Consider the following 17904-nt stretch of genomic DNA (forward strand, 5'->3'; position numbering starts at 1 on the left):
CACCAGCAAGGACACCAGCAAGGACATCAGGAAGGACACCAGCAAGGACATCAGGAAGGACACCAGGAAGGACATCAGGAAGGACACCAGGAAGGACACCAGCAAGGACATCAGGAAGGACACCAGCAAGGACATCAGGAAGGACACCAGGAAGGACATCAGGAAGGACACCAGCAAGGACACCAGCAAGGACACCAGCAAGGACACCAGCAAGGACATCAGGAAGGACACCAGGAAGGACACCAGCAAGGACATCAGGAAGGACACCAGCAAGGACACCAGGAAGGACATCAGGAAGGACACCAGCAAGGACATCAGGAAGGACACCAGCAAGGACATCAGGAAGGACACCAGCAAGGACACCAGCAAGGACACCAGCAAGGACATCAGGAAGGACACCAGCAAGGACATCAGGAAGGACACCAGGAAGGACACCAGCAAGGACATCAGGAAGGACACCAGCAAGGAATCAGGAAGGACACCAGCAAGGACATCAGGAAGGACATCAGGAAAGACATCAGGAAGGACACCAGCAAGGACACCAGCAAAGACACCAGCAAGGACACCAGCAAGGACATCAGCAAGGACATCAGCAAGGACACCAGGAAGGACATCAGGAAGGACACCAGCAAGGACACCAGCAAGGACATCAGGAAGGACACCAGGAAACACACCAGCAAGGACATCAGGAAGGACACCAGCAAGGACACCAGGAAGGACACCAGGAAGGACATCAGGAAGGACACCAGGAAGGACACCAGCATGGACATCAGGAAGGACACCAGGAAGCACACCAGGAAGGACACCAGCAAGGACATCAGGAAGGACACCAGCAAGGAATCAGGAAGGACACCAGCAAGGACATCAGGAAGGACACCAGGAAAGACACCAGCAAGGACACCAGCAAGGACACCAGGAAACACACCAGCAAGGACACCAGCAAGGACATCAGCAAGGACACCAGCAAGGACACCAGGAAGGACATCAGGAAGGACACCAGCAAGGACATCAGCAAGGACATCAGGAAACACACCAGCAAGGACACCAGCAAGGACACCAGCAAGGACACCAGGAAGGACACCAGGAAACACACCAGCAAGGACACCAGCAAGGACACCAGCAAGGACATCAGGAAGGACACCAGGAAGGACATCAGGAAGGACACCAGGAAGGATACCAGCAAGGACACCAGGAAGGACACCAGGAAGCACACCAGGAAGGACACCAGCAAGGACATCAGGAAGGACACCAGGAAGGACATCAGAAGGACACCAGCAAGAACACCAGCAAGGACATCAGGAAGGACACCAGGAAGGACATCAGGAAGGACACCAGGAAGGACATCAGGAAGGACATCAGGAAGGACACCAGGAAACACACCAGCAAGGACATCAGGAAGGACACCAGCAAGGACATCAGGAAGGACACCAGCAAGGACATCAGGAAGGACACCAGCAAGGACATCAGGAAGGACACCAGCAAGGACATCAGGAAGGACACCAGGAAGGACACCAGCAAGGACATCAGGAAGGACACCAGCAAGGAATCAGGAAGGACACCAGCAAGGACATAAGGAAGGACACCAGGAAAGACATCAGGAAGGACACCAGCAAGGACACCAGCAAAGACACCATCAAGGACACCAGCAAGGACATCAGCAAGGACACCAGGAAGGACACCAGGAAGGACACCAGGAAGGACACCAGCAAGGACACCAGCAAGGACATCAGCAAGGACACCAGCAAGGACATCAGGAAGGACACCAGCAAGGACATCAGGAAGGACACCAGGAAGGACACCAGCATGGACACCAGGAAGGACACCAGGAAGCACACCAGGAAGCACACCAGGAAGGACACCAGCAAGGACATCAGGAAGGACATCAGGAAGGACATCAGGAAGGACATCAGGAAGGACACCAGCAAGGACATCAGGAAGGACACCAGCAAGGACACCAGGAAGGACACCAGGAAGCACACCAGGAAGGACACCAGCAAGGACATCAGGAAGGACACCAGCAAGGACATCAGGAAGGACACCAGGAAGGACATCAGCAAGGACACAAGCAAGAAATCAGGAAGGACATCAGGAGGGACACCAGGAAGGACATCAGAAGGACACCAGCAAGGACATCAGGAAGGACACCAGCAAGGACATCAGGAAGGACACCAGCAAGGACATCAGGAAGGACATCAGGAAGGACACCAGCAAGGACATCAGGAAGGACATCAGGAAGGACACCAGCAAGGACACCAGGAAGCACACCAGGAAGGACACCAGCAAGGACATCAGGAAGGACACCAGGAAGGACATCAGGAAGGACACCAGGAAGGATACCAGCAAGGACATCAGGAAGGACATCAGGAAGGACACCAGCAAGGACACCAGCAAGGACATCAGGAAGGACATCAGGAAGGACACCAGCAAGGACACCAGGAAGGACACCAGCAAGGACATCAGGAAGGACACCAGGAAGGACATCAGGAAGGACACCAGCAAGGACATCAGGAAGGACATCAGGAAGGACACCAGCAAGGACATCAGGAAGGACACCAGCAAGGACATCAGGAAGGACACCAGCAAGGACACCAGCAAGGACACCAGGAAGGACACCAGCAAGGACATCAGGAAGGACACCAGCAAGGACATCAGCAAGGACACAAGCAAGGAATCAGGAAGGACATCAGGAGGGACACCAGGAAGGACATCAGCAAGGACACCAGCAAGGACATCAGGAAGGACACCAGCAAGGACATCAGCAAGGAATCAGGAAGGACACCAGGAAGGACATCAGGAAGGTCACCAGCAAGGGCATCAGCAAGGACATCAGGAAGGATACCAGCAAGGACACCAGGAAGGACACCAGCAAGGACATCAGGAAGGACATCAGGAAGGACATCCGGCAAGGACATCAGGAAGGACACCAGGAAGGACACCAGGAAGGAGAGGAAGGCTGAGGGACCCGGGTAAGAGGAGCACTAAGCGGTGCAGCTGTGGTTGTATAGGGCCTCCAGGTCATGGCTTTTCCTCAGGTGAGATGCAGGGGAGTCTCATTGTTTGATGTACACTTTAACGGGATCACTGTGGCTTCTGTGTCAAGGATGGGCTGTAGGAATTCAGCGGTAGGAGCAGGGAGACCAATCAGGTGCCCGTTGTAAGAATTCTCGAGAGATAACCATGTCTTGGCGTGGTGATAGCAGTAAAGTGGTGAGGAATGGTTGGGTTCTGTAGGTATTTTGGCACCAAGAGAAACTGCTGATAGGGTGGACAGGGAGAATTTGTTTGCCAGAGGCATTGTAACAAAGTACCACCGTTGGGGTGGCTTAAACAATAGCAGTTTATTTCCTCAGTTCTGTGAGCTACAAGTCCAAGGTCAGCGTGCTGGTAGATGTTGTTCCTTCTGAGGGCCATGAGGGAAGGGCCTGTCACAGGCCTCTCTCCTTGGCTTAAAGACGGCCTTCTTCTTCCTGCCTCTTCATGGCATCCTCCCTCAGTGCATGTTTGTCCACGTTTTCTCCTATTACACAGACACATCATATTGGACTCAGGCCCACTCGAGTGACCTCATTTTCACATAATCACTCCTGTCTCCACATATGGCCACATTCTAAGGGACTGGCATTCTGGCTTCAACATAGGAATTTTTAGATGGACACCATCCTATATAATAAAGAGGGAATATGCTAATTGACCATCACTCTGTCACAAAGATGGCTGCACCCACAGCTGAGGCCAAGTTCCCATAAGGAGCCTTAAAGAGCAATAAGCAGGGACCTGAGGCTATGCCCTCCCCCACCCCTATGGGGCTTGACAAGGGATCTCAGGCCACGCCCCCCACCCAGCAGGGCTTGACAGGGGACCTCAAGGTGCACTTTCCATCCTGGTGCTGGGCTAGGGGACCTCAAGCTGCTCCCCCCACCCCAGTGCCAGGCTGGGGGACCTCAGGCCGTGCCCCCCACCAGGTGGGGCTTGACAGGGGACCTCAGGCCGTGCCCCCCGCCCTAGCACTGGGCCAGGGGATGTGAGGCTGCGCCCCCCTGCCTGACTGGGCTTGACAAGGGGTCTCAGGCCGTGTCCCCCACCTGGCAGGGCTTGACGGAAGACCTCAAGGCACGCCCCCCGCCCTGGTGCTGGGCCAGGGGACCTGAAGCTACGCCCCCTGCCTGGCAGGGCTTGACAAGGGTGGGACTGGCCGGGTCTGGATCTAGCCCAATGGGAGGGGTGCTGGCCCGGTCTGGGTCTCATGCAATTTTGAGGTGCATGTGGGTGGGTGGGGACTTGACTCCGGGTCCCGTGGTGAGCCCCAGACTCTGACAGGAGGAAGATTTTCATATACATTTTACTAATTTTCTCTCATCTCTGACACTTCTATTATAAAGGGCAAATAGCAATATTAAATTATTTCCTCTAATTAATCCCCTTTTAATGTGCACGAAATTCATGCACCAGGTCACTAGTTCAGTTATAACATGGAACATGAGAGAAGAAGAATCAAAGAAGACATCAGGGTTCTGACCTGGTGGAGCTCCCATTAACGGAAATGGGAGGGTTACGGGAGGAGACAAGCCCAGCTTGAGCACATGGAGATTGAGAGGTCTACTCGGTAGCCACATGGAGATGTTGATTAGGCTGCTGAATATTTACTTCTGGGGTTTGGGAGAGAGGCGGGAGCTGTAGAAACACATGTGAGAGTCACTGGCCTAGAGAAGCTATTAAAGTCCATGCACCAGGAGGGTGCGTGGAGGTGAAGAGGACCAGAGGCAGAGCCAGGGCACTCCTGCACAAAGCGGACGGGAAGAGGAAAAGGGATTCTAAAAAGCGGTTGAGGGAGAGGTAGGCAGGGACCCAGAGCAGTGTGTTTCTCAGAAGACACTGTTTTAAACAGGAGATGTCAGAAAAGCTGAGAGCTAAAAAGTTGGCCATTGGATCTATGTTGTGGGGGGATTACTGGTTACTTCAAAATGGGTAATTGGAATCGAGTATTGGAGGGAAAAGCCTGAATTTTCAAGAGAGAATTAAAGGAGAGGAATTGTAGACACAGAATATTAACAACACTTTTGAATAATTTTGCTGAAAAGAGAAGCAGAGAAATAGGAAATGTAGAAATACATACTAGATTCATGTATCAATATGTGCTATATACACTTTTATTTGCATGTATCCATATTTTATGGACATCTGTATTCAGGTATGCACATTTTAAAATAATTATAATGATCAGCACTGCTACTACGTTTCCCTCCAGGAGTAGTGGAAATTATTTCATTGCTGAAAGCAAGTTTTTTCTTAGTGTAGGTCAAGCATGTCAAACTCACAGGCTAACATGGGCCAAATAAACAAGGTGTAAGTGTATGTGGGCCGCAAAAAAACAAGTCTCAATTTTCATAGAAACGTAGGTTTATTTTGATAAGAGAAATGCTGAATACAAAGGGCTGAAATAAATGAGTCATCGTTAACATAAAATAATAGAACATTTTAATAAAAATTAATATTTTTTCTTGAACATTAACTTACCAGATACTAAATAACTGCACAAATTAATAAGCGTAACGCAAATAAATCTACTCTTCTTTTCTCCAAAAGCAAATGTTCCCTGTTGCGCTCACCAAACAAGTCAGTCCAAGACTAATGACATGGCCATTGGCCGCTAAAATATTCGCTGCTGGTATTAGTGGAGAGAAATGGTGCGCCTGCACGTAAGGGAAATGAATGCAACACGATTACAGTAACCAGTCATTGTAATTCGTTATTAATAACTAGCTTTCCCGTTGCAGGAAAAATCCTGCAATAGGATTTCCTGCTGCACTCTACCCCGCCTCCGTTCCTCCCTTGTCCCCCGCCTCACCTTCTCCTCCAGCCCCCCTGCGTTTCCCTTCGCCCCCAGCCCCGCCTCCGCCCCGCCCTTGTCGCCCGCCCCGCCTTCTCCTCCAGCCCGCCTGCTTTTCCGTTCCCCCCCGCCCTGACTTCGCTCCTCCCTTCTCCTCCCCTCCCTCCTTTCGACGCTGTCTTGATATGCAAATTAGCCGCCATCTTTGTTGGGGTAATTTGCATACTCATCCTGATTGGTTGGTGGGCGTGGCTTGGCTGGTGGGCGTGGCTTAGGTGTAGCGAAGGTGCGGTCAATTTGCATATTTGTCTATTATTAGATTAGATTATGTGTAACAGGATATTGTAAAAATTAAGTTATGAAATGTTTATTAAAATGTTTCTTACATCCGTTACATTGGCTGGGCCCCATGCAGATGCGGCCCAAAAGCTTGACATGCTTGGTGTGGGTAGCATTAGTTAATCAAAGCTTTAATTTTCCTTATTTCCAGGTTTAAAAAGTTTGATGACAAATACCTGCGGAAGCTTTTGATTCGGGAAAACCAGCCCAAGTCGAGCATTGTGTCCTTATACAAAAAGCTGGAGATAAAGCACGCCATCGAGATGGCGGAGACCGGGCTGAGGAGCGCCGGGCCTTCGTTTGCGTCTCTGAAGTAAGCACCACTCACAGATAAAAGCTGGTGTCGCCGAGTGTGTCGTTAAAGTTAGTTTTAGGGTTTCTGAAGCCAGTAATAATAACGAATTTGCCCTGTGTCCTGGAGAGATACCTTCAGATCTCACAGAAGAATGCGATTCTGCTTAAAAGTGAAAAATGTAGACATGTGTCTTATGCTGTATTACCTCAGGTCACGTCACGTCTCATCACGTCTGTTATTTTAAAATCAGCTAGTCAGGGGATGCCTTGTCATGTGTAGGGTGACTGTGCTCTGGGAAATTCGATGCTTTGGAAAGTAAGTTAAAGTCTCTTCAGCAGGCATTCTGCAGTGGAATACTTTAAGGTGTGTTCTATTTGCAGGAAGTTATTTAGCAACTAACGGCCCAGTGCACACCTGGCCTGCAGGGATTGGGCTGAAACCGGCTCTCCGACATCCCCCAAGGGTCCTGTATTGCGAGAGGTTGGTTCTTGACAACCAGAATCAAGCTCCCTCCTCTCTGGTTCTGGGTACGTCACCCGAGAACCACAGCTACCAAGTCACTGCAGTTGCCAAGTCACTGCAGCTCGGCAGCTCCTACGTTGAGCATCTGCCCCCTGGTGGTCAGTGTGCGTCATAGCTACTGGCCAGTCAGCCAATGGTCCGGTCACCTAGGTTTTTATATACTAGAGGCCCAGTGCACGGCCTGCGCCCTCTCACAGTCTGGGAGCCCTCGGGGGATGTCCAACTGACAGCTTAGGCCTGCTCTTGGGGAGTGGGCTTAAGTTGTCAGTCGGACATCCTTAGAACTGCTGTGGAGGCGGGAGAGGCTCCTGCATTGCCACTGCGCTCACCAGCCGTGAGCCCAGCTTCTGGCTGAGCGGCGCTCCCCCTGTGGGAGAGCACTGACCACCAGGTGGCAACTCCTGCATTGAGCATCTGCCGCCTGGTAGTCAGTGCCAGTATAGCAACTGGTTGTTCTGCTGTTCGATCGATTTGCATAGTAGCCTTTTATTATATAGGATAGATTTCCTTGGAGATGGCACAGTGTCATAGTTTAAGGCCAGAAAGGACATTAGTTTGGTGATTTCTGCTGCAGTGTTTCCCAACCCAGCCGCCTGTTAGAAACAGCTTGGAAGCAGGAACTCCCAGAGCTACCAGGCCCACCCAGACCAACAGGATCAGGATCTCTGGGGCCAAGGACCAGGGACAGGTGGCTTTATAAGCCCTTCAGATGTTTTTAATTTAAGCGGGACTGAGATCCACTGACCTAGTGTGTCTCCTTAATTTTAAAACAGAGGAGCCCAGCCAGCATGGCTCAGTGGTTGAGCGTCAACCTAGGAACCGGGAGGTGAGGGTTCGATTCCGGGTCAGGGCACATGCCCAGGTTACCAGCTTGAACTCCAGTGTAGGATGCTGTGAAATGAAAAGCAGATAGGGTATGCCTTTAAATGTCATAGCTCTCCCTGCTCGTCTTGGCTTTTCAATGATAGCACCCACCCCACACCCACCCCCTTACTGTCATGGATGCTTTACATGATCCCTGAGAGGAAGAAAATGCCCCCTGTTGCCAAACCCTGACTTTTCACACTGCAGATGACCCTCTTGGACAGATGCAGGAACTCTCTCACTCCCAGTCCAAGAGAGGGTGATTTGACCTTTGATCTCTTTCTTGGTTTGTTTTCTTTAAATGGTGGTAAGCACAGACCTCCTTTGAACCTTTGAGAAGCCTACAGTTTACATTCACACTCCTTTAGCTTGATTTCTCTCCCTCTCCCTTCCTCTCTGAAATCAATAAAAATTTATTTTATAAATAAGTAAAATAAAATAAAACAAAACAGAAGAAATGAATACTCAGAATTGTGAAGTAATTTACATATAAAACCCAAAGTCTTACAGCAAAATTATAGCAGAACAGAATGATGGGCTCTACTGCTTTCACTGATGAGCTTGAAGCTCATTTAAACTAAATGTCATCTAATTAAAATTCTAACAGTGGGAGTGTTTACATGAGAGAGGAAGCATCAAATCACACCCAACCACATAAACCATGATTTTACTAGGACTCCAAGTCTCCTATGAAAATTATGGGAGTTTATGCAAGCCAGAATGAAAAGAAACAGTGACCAGGATGGCTTGGAGGTCAAGTCATCATGTTGTGTCATAAACAGTAGTGAACTGAGCAGAATGATTGACGTACAGTTGCACTCAGCAGAGAATGCTCTGCGTGCCCTTACATTGGTCCATTTATTGCCCTGAGATTGAGCTTTCCAAGTAGAAAACCGAGCTACACTGATCTTTAACTTTCCCTCTAGCTTTACAATTTCAAGATCTTTCTTACGCACCATTCCATTTGCAGCTGAAACAAAGGATGAGTCAATTAGCCAGCTTCTCAAAGGAGAGCCATTGTTTCTGTGATCACAGAAGAGAGAATTCTCAGTTCTACTCTCTGTTCACAGTTCGTTTTGCAGTTGGTAGTAGGTAAAGGCAAGTGTTTAGGACTAGGGAACTCGGCAACAGAATGAATGGCTGCTGCATAGTTGGCTGAATGAGTGCCTTATGAACCACTCCACCTCTCCCAAAATGTTTTATCTAGAGGAGAGGAGAAGCAAAAGGGGAGATAATAAGGAATCATACATTATAATAAAGAGGTAATATGCAAATTAACCATCACACTGTTACAAGATGGCTGTGCCCACAGCAGAGGCAGGGTTCCTATAACGAGTGATCAGCAGGAACCTGAGGCTGCATGAAGCCGGACTGGGGTGGGGGACCTGAGGCTGCACCCCCCTGCCCAGTGGGAATTCACTGGGAACCTCAGGCTGCGCCCCCCACCCAGTGGGGCTTGATGGAGGTGGGGCTGGCCAGGTCTGGATCTTGCCCAATGGGGATGGGGTCAGCCGGGTCTGGGTCTCGCATGATTTTGAGGCGTGCGCAGGTGGGCAGGGACTTGACTCTGGGTCCCACGGCACACCCCAGACTCTGCCAGAAGGAAGATTTTCATATACATTTTACTAATTTTCTTTCATCTCTGACACTTCTATTATGAGAAAGGGCAGATCGCAATATTAAAATATTTCCTCTAATTAATTGCATTTTAATGTGCACGAATTTTGTGCACCGGGCCACCAGTATTTCTAATAATAATGGACTGAGTGCTACAGACCAAACCAGCTTCTGAGAATAACTAGAAAAAAAGGACAAAACATATTTTTTAAACCTGCTTGTAAGCAGGGAAGTACCAGCATGGGGGGGGTTGGGGGGATGTTTTCAGCCAAGAGTCAGGAGAACAGGGAACCGAGAAGACGGAGCCGGCATTAGGTCCTGTTCCCTCCTGGGTCACAGAGAAGGTGTCTGAGCCCAAAAGGTTAGAACAGAGGTTTGACAGACGGATGGGTCACAGAGATAAAACGGGAACTCAGGGCCCACAAGAGGGAGGAGCGCTGGTGTCCAGCCGTAGGTGTTACCGCACAGCCTGCACCTTACCCTCCAATCAAAGAAGCCCAGTCTAGGACCCTCTTAATCCACGACTGTTTGTCACCTGAGCGTGATATTCCCCCTATCCCAGTTGCTTTAGGGAAGGAAATGTAACTATTCTCTAGAAGAAAATAAGAGCATAAAAAGCCTTAAACTGTCTCTATGATTTTTTCATATTTAATGTTTAGCAACCAATCAAAAGAAAATGAATAGACAACGAAATGTGACTGAAAACATTGAGAAAAAGATAAAAACAGAATAGTAACAGGTAAATGGGGGATTCAGATAATTGAGTTACCAACATGACCTTTAGCCCATCCTGGCTTGGCTCAGTGGATAGAGCATCAGCCTGCAGACTGAAGGGTCCTGGGTTTGATTCCGGTCAGGGCTCATGCCCGGGTTGCAGGCTCGATCCCCAGGAAGGGGCATGCAGGAGGCAGCCAATCCATGATTCTCATCATTGATGTTTCTATCTCTCCCTCCCCTTTCCTCTCTGATATAAATAAAAATTTATTTAAAAAGCATGGGCTTTAAAATGAAATATAATAAGCCTAAAAAAAGAAAAGGGCATTGGCATTTTTGGCATTGTCATGGAGATTACATGAATAAAAACATCTTAGTGGAATATTTGAGCTAAAAATAAAGCAACTAAATTTAGGATCTCATTTGATAGGTGTATACACAGGTTAGATACAGCTGAAAAGATAATTGATAAATTGGGAGATAGGAGAAAAGAAAACCAGAATGAAGCACAAAGTGGGGGATGGGGGGGTGAGGATGAAAATGTGGAAAAGAAAGTAAGAAACATATGGAAGGTAGTCAAAAGTTCCAAAAGGTAAGGACACATATGTAATACTGTAACCAATAAAGAATTTTTTTTAAAAAAAAGTTCCAAAAGGAAGTGAGAGAAAAATTGGTAAAAGCAATATTTTAAGACAAAATAACTAATAATTTCCCCAAACAGATAAAAGACATAAAATGTGACAAACCCCAAGCAGATTAGATATGAAGAAAACCAAATGCAGGCATATGATAGTAAAAACTGCTGAAGATCAAAAGCACAAAGAGAAAATTTAAACATACTCAGAGAAAAGGAGACCTATTTCTTTAAAAGAAAAAACTGACAATTATTTTTCAACAAACACAGTGGAAACCATTGTTATCTTAAAATTTTTGAAAGAAAGTAACTTATAACCTAGTTTCATATCGTGCTATAACACCCTTCAAAAAAGTAGGTTAAAACATTTTCAGACGAAAACCATCATATTGAAGTCAATGATAAAGGGTTTCATAGAAAAGCTTGCAGATGAAGGAGGAATTAAAGCAATGGGAATGGAAAATATCTGTAAAATTTAATGAGTATTAATTGCATAAAATAATAATGTCTGTGGGGTTTTAAATCTATACAGACTTAAAACTAACAACAATAATAGCTTATAAATTGAGAGGGAGCTAAATGGTATTATTGATCCCTGCATTGTTCAGTAAGTGGTAAAAATAAAAATGTATTTTGGACTTTAATAAGTCAACAATTAATATTATAATCTCAGATAACCACTAAAAAAATAGTTAAAGAAGGTAACAAGCCAACATAGAAGAAAAATGAAATAACAAAATAAAATAAATTCTAAGAGGGCAACAAACTAGAATAAACAATCATAGAACATATAGGACAAACAGAATATAAATAGTAAGAAAATAATCTTAAAAACAAATTATATTAAATATGAACTTACTCCATTTAAAAGGGAGAGATGATTAGAATGTATAAAAATACACTACTCACTAGATGTTGTTTAAGAAAGATACTACTTATATGTAAGGGTAGAGGATGGCTAGAAATAAAAGGTTGAAAAAGTTATACCATTAAAGCACTAAACAAAAGAAAGTTTGTATAATCACATTACCATAAAATGTAAACATTATGCAAAAATATTGCTATAAATAAATACATTTTATAATGACAAAATTTCAAATCTATAAGGAGGCATAACAAGTCTAAATTAGCACACAAATATGACAGCCTCAAATATATGAACCAAAACTTGACAGAACCACAAGTAAAATACACAAATTCAGAATTGTGCTGGGTGTTTTAAGTGTAAACAAGGGAGGTAGTTGTGCTCTTATCACTAGATTTATGCAAACATATGTTATTTAAAACTTGGTGGGAACATCGTACAAGAAAATCAGACACCATCCCTAGCCTGGCTGCTCAATGGTTAGAGCGCCGGCCCACGGCCTGAAGGGCCCTGGGTTTGATTCTGGTCAAGGGCATGTACCTTTGTTGCAGGCTCATTCCCCGGTGCTGGTCAGGGCTGAGCAGGAGGCAACCAATCGATGTGTCTCTCTCACATCAATGTTTCTTTCTCTGTGTTTCTGCCCCTCCCTTCCTCTCTCCCTAGAAATCAATGAAAAGAAATAGTGTCAAGTGAGGATTAACAAAAACAAAAAGAAAATCAGACACCAAAAAGATTGTTATTTATTGACCTTATTTGTTCATTTCAACTTTAAAATTATGTTAGTTAAATTAAATTAAACTAGAAAGTTGAACAGCTATCTAACCACAATGTCTGTCTGAAAAGATGCTTCTTAAAAAACCCTCTAAGCATAGGAGGCAATAATGAATCGTCTAAATATAGGAATGTTTGATGAAGCCTTGAATTTCTTTGTTCATTCCTTTGTGCATATCCATTACCACTGAGCACAGCTTTGTACCCCAGTAATTACCATTATTCTTAGTTTACAGTAGCAGCGTCTAAAATAATATGAGCACTGCTTCTTTATTTTGTGTGCCCTGGCTCATCTTTTGTGTGCGTTTATGTTTATTAACTGGCCAGCTTTTTTTCTTAATTTATTGAGGGAGTTAGAGTAAAACTATATAAACATAGTCATTCCCATTGTCCGCAGTACTTACAGTTCTGTAAAGTCGCCTTGGATGCTGATTTGCAAACATTGAACCATTGCTTCTGGGGAAAAAACAGGGTTAGGTTCCTGGGCGCCTCAGGTCAGAATGCTTTAATCAGCCAATCAATGCAGAACTTGGTTCCATTTGAAAATGCCTTATGAAATATACTGATGTCATTACCATTGAACTTGCGGCCAACGGCACCGCAGCTCAGGCTGGAAGGAAGCCTGCGGAGCACTGCTTTTCTCAGAAGGCCCATCGCAGCCCGGTGCACAGGGGACATGCCCCGCTTCAGAACTACGCTTGGGGGCCATTTAAAACAGCAAAACCACCAACACAAAACGCAGAACTGTGAAAACTTGTCACTAAATAGACCACGAGAAGGGCCTTTTTTGACAGCACAGCTAAAACCAGAAAGCAGAGCGTCGCTATCTCACCCTCATGTGGGAACCTGCACGTCAACCCATGCACATGTCTCTCCACTTCGCACAGTCCCTCTGTGACCGGGCAGGTGCCCAGCGTGACAGTGTGCTTACCAAGTGCATTTCACCACCAGGTGACTCCGTTGGCACCCCGAGTAATGAGGGTGGACTGTACACATATGGATATTATCAATGGTCTTTTTGCAACCATATCTAATGACATGTTTTTAAAGTGCAGGCCAGGATAGCAAAATACGCTAATTAAGTTTCTGTTGGGAAAAAACAATCCTGTGTTACCTTTTTATGACAGATTAAAAATAATAAAGCGATAGCAGTATAAGCCACTATAATCTAACTTCCTTAAAAAACAATCACACGAGCAGACTGGGGAAGTCTGTGCAGGACTAAACCTGTCCTCAGTGATCTTGCACTGAGATAAAACTTCAGAATTTTAAATTATTTTAAAATGTTTAATTATTCCTAAGTGTCATTCTTAATTAAGAGTATTCTTCTTAAACTAGAGGCCCAGTGCACAAAATTTGTGCATGGGGGGACAGGGTCCTCTCAGCCCAGCCTGCACTCTCTCCAATCTGGGACCCCTTGGGGGATGTCCAACTGCCAGTTTAGGCCAAACTGGCAGTCGGACATCCCTCTCACAATTGGGGACCACTGGCTCCTAACTGCTCACCTGCCTGCCTGCTTGATCACCCCTAAATGCCCCCCTGACAGCCTGATCGCCCTAGCCACCTCTGCCTGCCAGCCTGATCACCTCTAACTGCCCCCCCTGCTGGCCAGGTCACTCCAACTGCCCCCTTCTGCCAGCCTGGTCGCCCCTATCTGCCCCCCCTGCCAGCCTGGTAGCCACTTACTGCTCCCCCTGCCAGCTTGGTCGCCCCCAACTTCCTCCTCCCCGCCCCCGCTGGCCTGGTTGCCCCCAACTGTCCCCCCTGCCAGCTTGGTCGCCCCACGCAGCCTGCTATTCAGTCATTTGGTCGTCCCTCACGAACCCCTCTGCTGGCCTGGTTGCCCCATGCAGCCTGCTGTTTAGTTGTTTAGTCATCCCTCACTACCCCCCCTGCCAGCCTCATTGCCCCACGTAGCCTGCTGTTCAGTCATCTGTCTGGTTGTTTTGGTCGTGATGGCCCTTGGCTTTTTATATATTAGGATAATGATATTATGTCTTTAAGAAAGACTATTTTTTGAACAGTAAATCATTCTTTTTCTAAACTTTCAGTGACTGTCATGAAGAAAAAATAAGGAAGCTTACACCTGGTGAAATGGATGAAATACGAGAAATATTATCAAGAAATCTCTATCAAATCCGCCAGCGAGTGAGAATAATTTATTTAACAAAATATTTACTTGCTTTTAACTAAAAATATGCTTTCTGATTTTGTACTATCCAATTATAGTGCATATGGTACCACCATTACACTAATCCTGAGTCCCACCCCAGGCATCTTCTCTCTCTCAGACCCTATTCCACAGTGCACTGTCCTCCAGGCACCATGAAAAGCCTTCAGGGAGTTCTGCCTCTCTGAGCTTGGAGACTTAAAATATACACATGTGGCCCTAGCCAGTTTGGCTCAGTGATTGGAGCATTGGCCCATGGAATGATGATGGGTCACGGGTTCAATTCCAGTCAAGGGTGTGTACCTGGGTTGCAGGCTCAATCCCTGGCCCAGGTCAAGGTGTGTGCAGGAGGCACCAAACAATGTGTCTCTTTCACATCAATGTTTTTTTTTTCTCTCTCTCTCTCTCTCCCCCTCCCTTCCACTCTCTCTAAAAATCATGGAAAAAATATCCTCGAGTGAGGATTAACAAAAAAATAAAATAAGATTAGATTAATTAATTAAAGAAATATACACATATATGTGTGTGTGTGTATAAAATAATTGTGAAGATAATAATTGATTGCCTTCTTTTCATTTTTTAATGAACTACCTTTATGGCTTATAAGACTTTTAAAATGTATTTAACCTTCCTTAAATGCACTATTGGATAGTTATTCATAAAGTGCTATAGTTTCTTCTTTTCATGTGTCATCTGAGTCGCTTTTTAAACTGCATTTCCATTGTGAACACCTCATTCTCATAATTTGCTAATAATATAGCTAACACTTAGTGAATGCATACAATTGGCCAAGCCCCATTTCAGCACACTGTATGCATTAACTCATTTAATCCTACAATTAACGGTTACTATTGTCTCCATTTTACAGATTAAAAAATTGAGGCACAGAGAGGTGAAGTGGTCCAAGGGCCACACTGCTTGTTAGGAGTCCTCTTCACTCCTGCAGGGTCATCTCTGGAGCTTCCTAGCTGTTCTCCCCAAAGACTGCCCCCAATCCACCCTATATTACTCCTCATTCCTCCACCTCTTCCCTAAAGCACCTTTTTAAAAAAATTCTTAAATCTTTATTTGTTGAGATTATTACAGATGTCCCTCTTTTTCCCCCCATTTCCCTCCTCCACCCAATTCCCGCCCCACCCCAGGCCTTCGCCACCTATTGTCTGTGTACATCAGTAATGCATATCCTATATAATAAAAGCCTAATATGCTAAGTGTCCCATCACCCAGTCAGCTATTCAACCAATCAAAGTGTAATCATACCTAATAAAATGGTAATATGCAAATTACCATCACTCCGCTACGCCCACGATTGGGCCGGCTGGAGGGACAGGAGCGGGAGGCGTGGACTCGCGGGTCCCCAGACCCCGCTCCTCCTGCCGGCTTAAACAGGGCACTGTGGAAGATGCTGGTGGCGGAGCTCGGGGTGGCCGATTGCGTGGCTGCCGGCACCAGTTTTCCACCAGCAGCAGTTTTCCTCTGGCCACCCGCCCGATCGGAGCACCTCCGGATCGGAGTTCCTCTCGGGGTGGCCGATTGTGCTGGTGGAAGGTGCTCTGATCGGCAGGTGGCCAGAGGAAAACTGCTGCTGGCGGATAACTGGTGCCGGCAGCCAGGTGAAGGAAAAGTCTATTGCACGAAACTTTGTGCAACGGGCTCCTAGTATGCTAATAATATGCTAAGGCTGCTCAACCACTCACTATGACGTGCACTGACCACCAAGGGGCAGACAGTCCGACTGGTAGGTTAGCTTGCTGCTGGGGTTCGGCCAATAGGGACTGAACAAGACAGGCCGGACACACCCTAGAGCCCTCCTACGGTCCCTCCCCGGCTGGACAACCTCCCATATCCCTCCCCGGCCCCGATCATGCACTGGTGGGGTCCCTCGGCCTGGCCTGTGCCCTCTTGCAGTCTGTGAGCCCTCAGGGGATGTCCAACTACCACGGAGGTGGGAGAGGTTCCCGCCACTGCCACTGCACTTGCCAGCCATGAGCCCGGCTTCTGGTTGAGTGGCACCCCCCCTGTGGGAGCACACTGACCACCATGGGCAGCTCCTGAATTAAGCCTCTGCCCTCTGGTGGTCAGTGTGCATCATAGCGACTGGTCGTTCTGCCATTCAGTCGACTTGGCATATTACACTTTTATTATATAGGATTATTGATAGATATGTATTTATTGCCTTTTTATTCATTTTTTTATCTTTTTCTTCTTCTTCCTCTTTTTAAAGAATACCCTTCAACATTTCATGTAATACTGGTTTGGTGGTGGTGGTGAACTCCTTTAGCTTTTTCTTCTCTGTGAAGCTCTTTATCTGACCCTCAATTCTTTTTTTATTTATAAAAATACAGATATATAGTTTCAAAATTCTTACATAATACAGATACCTAGTCATATACTTAGTCTTCATGTTAAATATAAAGGAACAAAAAAATAAACAAGTCAGCAACACTGCTGGAAAATCCCTCCTACCATGAACCCTTATCAAAAATGCACACTGAGAGGATGAAATGATCTTAACTTAAATCACCATGCTCTGAAGGTTAACTGCATCCAAATGTGAATGTGTAAAGAAGCAATAAAAACAAAGTGACATGGAATCGTACAGTGAGCTAGGCAAGTCAAATGGCTCCACTGAACATTTCGGCAAAGTGTCATCTTTGTGTAACAAAGATCAGGGGCTTGACCTCAAACTACAGGGTAATTTCAAAGCAATACCAGGAGAGCATGGCCAGAAGACTTGGTAGTCACATGACTTCAGAACATGAGTTCCCAAGGATCCACCAAGGAGGAACACCTCCCCTTTACTCTGAAAGCCTGTCCCAGAGCCCTAACTCAAAACCAGGTTACTAAAAATGACTAAGGATCAGCACCTGTCTTGAGAATTCACAACTGTAGTGATAGTACATGTGTGCATTTAATACCTGGACAACTCTTGCTGCATTTTAGAACAGAAAGTTTTGAATGTTAACCTCAAGAGAAAGTATGATGTTGTGGCTAAAATACCCAGGTCAGGACTGGCCTGACATGTCTTCCTATAAACAGTGAGATCTAAGTCCATGAGATAGGAGACACAGCTTCCTTAGTCTTCTATCACGGGCTGCACTGCTGCAGGGGCCTGTCCTTGTCACAAGTCTCCCACGGTCCTCTTCCGGCCGGAGCAATGGAAAAAGCCGGTGGGGTGATCCCAAGAACTCACCACACCCAAATCCCACACACAGGCATAGTTCAGCCCCAACAGTCTCAGCTAGGACACAGCTCCATGCCAGCAGTGCAGGATGGGACAGCCTAT

At 46.3% G+C, this 17904-nt stretch overlaps 1 protein-coding gene across 1 annotated transcript in view; it reads left to right on the forward strand.

Moving 5' to 3' along the window:
* Nucleotides 1–17904, forward strand: part of SLC9A2 (solute carrier family 9 member A2) — a 130682-nt gene that overhangs the window by 101260 nt on the left and 11518 nt on the right. The window contains exons 8-9 of the mRNA XM_028128170.2: nucleotides 6318–6479; nucleotides 14500–14596. Of these exons, the coding sequence (XP_027983971.2) occupies nucleotides 6318–6479; nucleotides 14500–14596 (259 nt within the window). The remainder of the gene's footprint in view (nucleotides 1–6317; nucleotides 6480–14499; nucleotides 14597–17904) is intronic.

The sequence above is a fragment of the Eptesicus fuscus genome, chromosome 16, assembly GCF_027574615.1.
Source record: "Eptesicus fuscus isolate TK198812 chromosome 16, DD_ASM_mEF_20220401, whole genome shotgun sequence".
NCBI lineage: Eukaryota > Metazoa > Chordata > Mammalia > Chiroptera > Vespertilionidae > Eptesicus > Eptesicus fuscus.